Here is a 9857-nt window from a genome sequence, read left to right as displayed (position 1 = left end):
AAAGCGTAATGGTCCAATACTTCATTTCAAAGCTTTTACTAACCTATATGAAGACATGAAGAAAAAAAAGAAGAAAAAGAAGAAAAAGAAGAAGCATCAACAACAACAAAAAAAAACAATAAAAACAACAACAATAGGCCTACTAGGATACTTATACTACTACTCTAATAATTACAATAATTTATGTATTATTATAATTATTATAATATCAATTGTAATAAAGAAGTATTATCTTAACAATGGTTCACTTTGAACTAAATTAAGATATATTGCAAATGGCCATAGCAAGTTAAACTACTTGATATACCTTTAGATTACAATGTACAGTATTTGAGTTGTTATACACTGACTGCATTTTTGTTTCTCTCACCATATTGTGTCTATAGCTTTGTTCAAAGTGATAGGCGAAACATAGTTCAACTTTTAGAGCGCACCAAATGTGAGCACCAATAGCATCTCAATGTCAGTAAATAGTCTCAAAAAAGTGACGCGGCCCCAGAGGGGTGGGAGGAGGATCCATTCGCTTCAATCTCGTAATGCAGACTTTTCAAGCGGCAGGGATCCGTCCAAGGGGCATAGCATTTGAAGAGTTACCATTGGAACATTTCACTCATATTTTCTGGAGTTACAATTGTTGTTGTTTTAGTAGTTTTTCTTGGTAGAAACATACGTCTCGAGCGGATAAGCTTCATCCTCCATAGAATTCTCTTCTGGTCACGCGCGGGTGCAAACAAGAAGATAGCCTACAGTATACATATTCAGTCCAAATTAACAGGTGACTGCTCCAAATAGTGTTTGTCAGGTTTATTGTCGCTTCTCATCCGATTCTGTGACATATGACGATCTGCTAAGGATAGTCCTACAAACAGTGGCGTCTGTCTTAACATTGGGACGACTTTTTTTTTAAATCTTTTTTTTTAAGTTAGCGATCTGGGAAAACGCATTGTTTGTGTATGTGTGTGCAAGTAGCCTCAGCAAATATTGTGGCATTTAGCTAGTATTTGAAGCGAAGAAAAGTCTGACAGTACATTGTTATGGATATTGCAACAGGTCCGGAGTCACTGGAACGCTGTTTCTTGAAGAGAAACCAATCCAAGTACCCAAGGATGTTAGACGGTATAAAGACTGAAGATCATCCCCATCGTCAAGCTACCCTTGGAGTCGTGCTTGGTAAGTCCGCATAGTTTCATCTGCATCTAAAAGAGCCCGGAGCACAGACATATCACACACAATACGAGAAAGTTGTAGAATATACTTCCATTGCTATAAGTGTGTGTCCTGCAGCTATACGTGCAGACTATCCCCCCACGAGCCATAGGCCTCCTTAACATTTGACATTTTACACCATTTTCTTTAGTTATCATTTTAATAATGAATGTAGTGTATTTACTGTAGGCCGGCCTGTTTAGCAGAAATAATAGCACCATTATATAATTGTATTTAGAATCTCCCTATTACACTGACAAAACTAGCCTATTTCATTATTTTGTGAAATTATCACTATTTCAAATAATTGGATCACCGTTACTGCAATTGATTGCTGTTTTTTAGGCATATCACATTTAACAAATACTTTATTTTCACCGCAGGCGGATACCTTCTCTTTTCAGATTGTGTGGTTGTGGTATAGATAGCCAATTAAAACACATTCATATCTTTGGTTTAGAATATTTAGATAATTCCAATTATAAGATTAGGTAGGGCCTAAAACCGGGTCTTGTAGTGTGATATAGACTGTTTGTGTCTTTTTATAGTTACCTGTTTATGACATGTTTATCATCTATGACCTTATATTTATTAGCTAAACTGAACATTTACATTGTATAGCTAATAAATATAAGGTTATATAGATTATAAACATGTCATAAACCGGTAACTATAAAAAAAGACACAAACAGTCCATAAAGTATAGTTAGTATGCATACTATTGTTAAAATATTTTTGCCCTTTTAACTTATTTTACATCCATTTTAGGGACGGAATGCCATCACCAATCTGTATGTGAAGGATGCCAGCGTCCAATATCTGACAGGTTTCTGATGAGAGTCAACGATTCCTCATGGCATGAGGAGTGTCTGCAGTGCGCTGTGTGTCAACAACCTCTAACTACCAGTTGTTACTTCCGAGATAGGAAACTGTACTGCAAACATGACTACCAACAGTAAGAAAAATAATATTTACATATAGACTATTCTCTGGTTGTTTTACGCACAATGAAAGAACACCAAGTAGGCTAGGCCTGTTCACTTGGAAGGCATGAATGTAATTATGTTTAGAATGTGTCCAACAATTGTATAATTCCAGCCAAATAATACATTTCAATTGAACTTTATTAATCCCATGATCTATCAGTAGGCCTACACTATAAACTGATGTGTACATATTTTTTTCCAGTATTGTCACTCTCACACAGATACGCGCTCCGGCTACTTGTCAAGTTGCCAGACGCTCTTTAGAAAATATGGCCTACATTTATTATATTATATACCTATAATTGAGAACATTTTGCGTTTCAATCGTTTCTTTCTATTTGTATGGCATGTGATAATTCACTTTGGTGTTAACCGTAATACGTTTCTAACGGAGATGTGTTCTTATTTGACTTAGTCAAAACTATAGTCAGTCACAAAACGATTGCTTTTACTGGCACTTAATTATCTGCAATTTTGTGGATATTTTCTGAATTGTTATGACAAGGATCTCTTGAGGCAAGGATCTCTTGGATTGGAGACCGATGATGGCCACTGCAGCATTTAGTGGAGTATTTATCCTAACCGCTGTGTATGGTACGTGGAAGGCACAATTGAACAATTTTAGATTTAAATGTAGCTAGACCTTTTGTTCGTTTCAAGATAAAACAACAACCAAAACATATCGACCCACCTTTTGGAATAGTTTCTTAATATTATTTCGTTATTAATCCTATATCATGGTAATAATTACACACACACGAACAAAATAGAACTAGAGGGATCTATAAGCCTTTTCGAATATAGTGGGCCTATATGAAAATATTGGCTTTAGTTTTGTTCCTTTCTTACATTAGAAGAATAATATGTCAGCATTCGACCATTAAAAAAACTCCACGCGCAAAGCAACAATGACATGCTAAAGATTTGTGGCCTTCGTGGTCTTCAAATGGTTTTACACTCTGAGAACTTAAACTATAATTTCTTGAACTTATTATTATTGTTATTATTATTATTATTTGGTCTTTATAACTTTTACTTCAGAAATTTTTAATTGGTAGACTAATAAGACTTGAATGGAAATGTATTGTGAAATTATTACACAAAATTATTACACAATTTATTTGTGTAGTTATTTATCTATAACCAACAGTAAGAACATGGCCATTTCAGTTATGGTATTTTGCTGCCGATTAGCCGACATGCATGCTTGGAAAGGACAAGAGAGTCCCGGAATTCTATTGGCAAAGTTACCTTTGCGCGCATCCAATCAGTGCGCCTTGATAATAGTGAAACTCACTGGCTGGGGGCGTTTGCTGTTGTCTCGATGGGAGGCTTAAGTTTATTCTGCCTCACTGACTGTGTGCAACATGTGGCACTATGTCCCCACTCATTGTATTAGTGCTCTTCATGCTTGTCACTACATTTTAAGCTTTATGTGTCAGGGTTTTTTAACATTGCTACTTCAATCCCTGGGACATTCTAGCTCCCTGCTAGATGCCCTGCAACAAACAATGAGCTACATATATTGCCCTGCATCACTGTTTTTGTCAGCCATTCATCCTGCTCTGTCCGACATGACCATAGGCAGTTAGTGGTAACAATGTGGATTTCATAGCAGCAGCTCCAGGATGCCATTGCCTGGGAGATGCAGTCAGGAAACAGTGACATAGACAAACGGTGCAGGGGGGGCATGTTTAACTATATTTATGGCGACCAGAAGTCCCCACAAGAATACTAAACAAACAAAAAATTTAACCAACTGGGGACATTTTATTGGTCCTCACAAGGTCAAATGCTATTTCCAAGGGGTTAAGGTTAGTATTAGTGTTAGGGTTAGAATTATATTTAGGTTTAGGGCTAGGAGCTAGGGTTAGGTTCAGGGTTAGGGTTAAGGTTAGGTTTAGGGTTAGGGGTTAGGTAAATAGGATTTTGAATGGGACTGAATTGTGTGTCCCCACAAGGTTAGTTGTACAAGACTGTGTGTGTGTGTGTGTGTGTGTGTGTGTGTGTGTGTGTGTGTGTGTGTGTGTGTGTGTGTGTGTGTGTGTGCGTGCGTGCGTGCGTGCGTGCGTGCGTGTGTGTGTGTGTGTGTGTGTGTGTGTGTGTGTGTGCGTGCGTGCGTGCGTAAAATTGTGTATGAGGTCTGAACAGCAGTAATTTCTAGACACATTTGGGGTGTTGTTTTGGCTGTGAACTTGTTGTAACGGTGTGAGCTTCGAGGATATCCAGAGCCTCTAAACAGCAACCTGCTGATTCCTGTCATGTACGCCCACACTATTATCCATCATTACACAATCCAGCCTCCCTTTCTTCACCTTCCATCAGTCTCAGGTCAACAACTAGCAGGGGGGTCCCATGTGTACACAACACTACCTGTATTTGTTTATTTCATTTGCGTTGATGGGATACTTAGAGATGTAATTGGCACCATTATGATTTTTATGACACCAATTTAAGGTGCATATATCAGCCCACAAACTGCCGTGACCTGCAAGGCAGACTCCTTGCCATACAACAGGAGCGGTGCCTAATTACATTTCTACAGAAATTGATTCATGCCCCATAATCATATCTGGCTACCGTAAATCAATGGATTGGCAAACGTTTTTTTTTCACACCTATAGCACAATTTACAGCTGTATGTTCAGACAGAGGAGATTTGATGATTTTGTGTCCCAGTAAATTCTCCCTCCAATGTATTTTTACAAAACCTGTTATGCTGAATAATGTTATTTTAGAATTAGGGTACAATTTATTTCTATAAATGTTCAGAAGACCTGTTGATATTAACAACGGGATTGAGCATATTTCCCCGCGTTATCGGTCTGCTAATATAGGACTAGTAAAGGCCCTGTGCACTACAAATACAAATACAAAAATTCAGATTTTTCAGAGGGTGCTGCAGCACCCTCAGCATCCCTACTTCCCGTGACTATGATGTGTAGTAGTTTAGACTAGTATAGGTTACAATGTAAAGCCACGACTAACCAAAGTAAATAGTTATGGTTGGTTTGGTTGTCTGCTGGGTGGGAGCTGTAACCGTAGAAACCATGAGGTGGTCATTTGTCTGTCTGTCGGTCGGGGAGTGAGATGATGTGTGAGAAGTGTAGTGAAAATAGACCATCCCCCTGATAGCTGCTTCTGACCTGGTGCTGGGAGTTGAATTAGACATCATTAGAGGACACACATCTCCCTGAGAGGGGCGTCTGGTCTGAAAAGACCCGTGTAATAAGGGTGTCACTCCACATGTGTTGGACAGTAGACTACTATTGAGGAATGTTGAGCATTCTGCAACAGCAATGGTCTGGCTGTTTTGTCAGTTTATAAGAATATTAAAGTGTATTATTTCTGAAGATATATTGTTGTCAACTATTATACTGTGATGCTCAGACAAGTGCAGATGGGTGGCAACAGATCTAGGGAAATATAAAAATTATAATGCATTTTTATCTATATTGCTAACCACTTGATCCACTATATGAATATACAATATGTTGAAGCAGCAGTATTGTTCAATTCACTAGCCACATTATTTTAACAGACCACTGAACTCATAACACCAGAGCCCCCTTACCTTCACTCCTTCCCTCGTAATTCTCAGTGTTGGATGATCCCCTGGTGTGCTGATAGGTGCTTTTTATGCTGGATTGGGGTGTCCTCCTGTGAAATTGTGTTTTTTAATTAGCTGTGTTTGGGATGCGGGGCGGTGGATAGGCTACATGCTGACGGCTAGGTTTCTACATAAGCTGCACTAACTTACTGTGTTCCACTCACTGTAGTGTACGACACTCCCACGTGGCCTTTGTTCTCATGTGAAAAGGGATGCACGCAAAATGGACAAGGCTTTCTCCTGCCTCAAAGCTACTCTTACACATACATACTGTAGCTATGGCATGGTGTTTAGATGATAGGATAAAAGACTAGGCAGGTCAGAAACAGTGAGATGTATTTCGCAAGAAGTAGTGTTCTTTATTCTCAAATTTTTCCAAAAGAAAGAGTGAAAGGGGGTGAAGAAGTAGCTACGGCTAGTGCTGGTGTCGAAGTAGAGGGCCCCTGCAGAAAGACAAATCTAATATTAGCTGGCGTAAGCTGGATAATATTGCTTCAGCTTGCCTGGATTCTTAGTGCACTGACTGGGTTAGCTGTATTCCTCTGTAAGGAAGTATTGGGTTCTGTGTCAGCATTGCCTGGCCTATCCTAGCAACATAAAATGATGCAATCATCTGTCATTTCATAATGTGCCAACCATTTCCCCCTACACATTGTGACCTGTTAAGGGCATTTTAGGGGTATTAATGTGTAATGCCGTGGGCACTTTGTATTCACTTGGTGCATTTCCCAGTGGTTAATTGAGTTTCTAATTATAAGCTTGTAGATGAAATGATGAATATTTTATTGAACAGGTCATAATACCCAACATAATATAGGCGTAGTCATTTGTAAACTAATACTTTACAAAATGGTGTGTTTAATATGTCTGCAACAACGTCTTGGTTAATCACAATGTGTGCGTGTATGTTTGCGTGGTGTGTGTGTGTGTGTGTGTGTGTGTGTGTGTGGGTGTGTGTGTGTGTGTGTGTGTCTGTGTGTGTCTTTGTGTGTGTCTTTGTGTGTGCATGCATGCTTGCACGTGTGCATGATAACAGTTGAAAAACAAAGAGCTAGCAGAATACTTTGGCAAGCCACAGAGGCTCAACCATGTTAATGCCCATCAACACTTAAGAGGCCACGCTGATGGGTAGGGATGTGGGGCTATGCCTCTGTGGCTTGGTGTGGGGGAGCTGTTGGCCTGAGGAAGAGAGGAGGGGAGTCAGACCTGTACTGGGAGCTGTCTGGTGGGTTCACATTAGAATGATAGCAAAGGAAGCAAAGCAACTCAAGCATGCAATTTGTTAGTAGCCACAATAACCTCATCTCCTAAAGTTGTCTGTTAGGGATCGAGTGAAGGAGCCAGCGGGACAGGTCAGTCAGATATTAATACTCCTCAGCTATGGTAAAGAAACTAGTACATGGTGATTTTCATCAGCAGCTTCAACTCTTCAGGGGATCAACTGTATTTGCATAGGATGACAACTATTCAAAACACACCGCAAATGTTTACCGCAATATGCTGCAAAAATGCAATCTAAAAATAACCGCTAGAATGAATATGAAGAAAGCTAAATATCCAGTTGATCATTTCAAAACTGAGAGAGAAAAACAGAGAAGATACAATGAAAAAGGGAGAGAGTTAATGGCACATTAGTAGAGGTGTCAATTTGGGAAAATATAGTAGGATTAAAGTTTTTCATAGATTTTATTGTGAAAAATAGATAAATAATTGGGATGCATTTTTTTTTACAATGACGTTTTAGTGTATGTACCTGCAAAATAGCATCGTCTCTTTCCTTGCCTGTTCTACAAGCACCCCAGTCGAACGTGCATGTGGAATTGAGACAAGGCCTCTTCTGGCTCAGGATTTCAGGGCTGGCCCCCTGCACTCTGTAAATGTGATCCAGCTCTGGAATGTTTTTCCAACACGTAGGCTTTTCACAGATACACAAGAAAGGGGTGGCATCAGGGTGGCAAGTGCTGCAGTCCGAGTGCTGTCTGCTTGTAGCTCACTCTCACACTAACGTCACACATTCTACAACCACATGGGGTTCTGGGCATACAGTGCATTCGGAAGGTATTCAGACCCTTTGACTTTTTCTACATGTTGTTACGTTACAGCCTTATTCTAAAATTGATTGATTGATTTTCATCATCATTCTGCACACAATACCCCATAATGACACAGTGAAAATTTATTTTTTTGAAATGTTTGTAAATGTATTAAAAATAAAAATAAACAGAAATACTTTATTGACATAAGTATTCAGATCCAATGCCATGAGACTCGAAATTGAGCTCAGGTGCATCCTGTTTCCATTAATCATCCTTGAGATGTTTCTACAACTTCATTGGAGTCCACCTGTGGTATATTCAATTGATTGGACATGATTTGGAAAGGCACACACCTGTCTATATAAGGTCCAACAGTTGACAGTGCATGTCAGAGTAAAAAACCAAGCCATAAGGTCGAAGGAATTGTCCGTAGAGCTCTGAGACAGGATTGTGTCGAGGCACAGATCTGGGGATGGGTTCCAAAATGTTTTACAACATTGAAGGTCCCCAAGAACACAGTGGACTCATTCTTAAAAGGAATAAGTTTGGAACCACCAAGACTCTTCCTAGAGCTGGCCACCAGGCCCAACTGAGCAATCAGGGGAGAAGGGCCTTGGTCAGGGAGGTGACCAAGAACCCGATGAACCTGACAGAGCTCCAGAGTTACTCTGTGGAGATAGGAGAATCTTCCAGAAGGCCAATCATCTCTACAGCACTCCACCAATCAGGCCTTTATGGTAGAGTGGCAAGACAGAAGCCACTCCTCAGTAAAAGGCACGTGACAGCCAGCTTGGAGCTAAAACTCACCTAAAGTACTCTCAGACCATGAGAAAAAAGATTCTCTGGTCTGCTGAAACCAAGATTGAACCCTTTGGCCTAAATGCCAAATGTCACTTCTGGAGGAAACCTGGCATCATCCCTACAGTGAAGCATGGTGGTGGCAGCATCATGCTGTGGGGATGTTTTTCAGCAGCAAGGACTGGGAGACTAGTCAGGATCGAGGGAAAGATGAAAGGAGCAAAGTACAAAGAAATCCTTGATGAAAAACTGCTCCAGAGCGCATAGGACCTCAGACTGGGGCAAAGGTTCACCTTCCAACAGGACAACGACCCTAAGCACACAGCCAAGACAATGGAGGAGGGGCTTCAATGGCCCAGCCAGAGCCTGGACATCTCTGGAGAGACCTGAAAATATCTGTGCAGCGACACTCCCCACCCAACCTGACAGATCTTGAGAGGATATGCAGAGAAGAATGGGAGAACCTCCCCAAATACAGGTGTGCCAAGCTTGTAGTGTCTTACCCAAGAATTCTCGAGGCTGTAATCACTGCCAAAGGTGCTTCAACAAAGTACTGAGTAAAAGGTCAGAATACTTATGTCAATGTGATTAAAAAATGTGCACAAATTTCTATAAAACTGTTCTTGCTTTGTCATTATTTGGTATTGTGTGTAGATTGATGAGGGGGAAAAAACAATTTAATCCATTTTAGAATAAGACTGAAACGTAACAAAATGTGGAAAAAGTGAAGGGGTCTGAATACTTTCCGAATGCACTGTAGCATTAGGCCTAGCCTCAATCAGTGGATCTTTCTCTTTCTCTCTATCTCCCTGTTTCCATTTCTTCTGCCCCTGTGCAGTCTGTAATCATATTTTGTTGGGGCAGTACATTCACTGATAACTTATAAATCATTACTGTGTTACTTACACTCACTGATTAATTAAATCTGTCATGCTCAGTAGGAATGTCATAATTTTGGTGCATTTTGTGACTTCTTTGACATATTTACAATACCAGTCAAAAGTGTGGACACACCGACTCATTCCAGGGTTTTTCTTTCTTTTTACCATTTTCTACATTGTATAAATAATAGTGAAGACATCAAAATGATGAAATAACACATATGAAATCAGGTAGTAACCAAAAAAGTTCAAAACAAATCTAAATATATTTTATATTCTTCAAAGTAGCCACCCTTTCCCTTGATGATGGCTTTGCACACTCTTGGCATTCTCTTAACCA

General features: G+C 39.8%; 1 protein-coding gene across 2 annotated transcripts in view; it reads left to right on the top strand.

Moving 5' to 3' along the window:
* The first annotated feature begins 565 nt into the window (after positions 1 to 565).
* lmx1bb (LIM homeobox transcription factor 1, beta b) overlaps positions 566 to 9857 on the top strand; it is a 64777-nt gene continuing 55485 nt past the window's right edge. The window contains exons 1-3 of one of the 2 annotated variants that reach the window (XM_020471191.2): positions 566 to 775; positions 1051 to 1170; positions 1975 to 2161. In XM_020471191.2, the coding sequence (XP_020326780.1) occupies positions 1107 to 1170; positions 1975 to 2161 (251 nt within the window). In that variant the 5' untranslated portion in view covers positions 566 to 775; positions 1051 to 1106. Of the gene's footprint in view, positions 776 to 798; positions 1171 to 1974; positions 2162 to 9857 lie in introns of those variants that run through there. The other variant, XM_020471187.2, reaches the window with a different exon arrangement.

This window comes from Oncorhynchus kisutch, linkage group LG3, assembly GCF_002021735.2.
Source record: "Oncorhynchus kisutch isolate 150728-3 linkage group LG3, Okis_V2, whole genome shotgun sequence".
Taxonomy (NCBI): Eukaryota; Metazoa; Chordata; class Actinopteri; order Salmoniformes; family Salmonidae; genus Oncorhynchus; species Oncorhynchus kisutch.
Note: the sequence above shows the minus strand (reverse complement) of the source record. Positions and strands in the feature narration are given on the sequence as shown.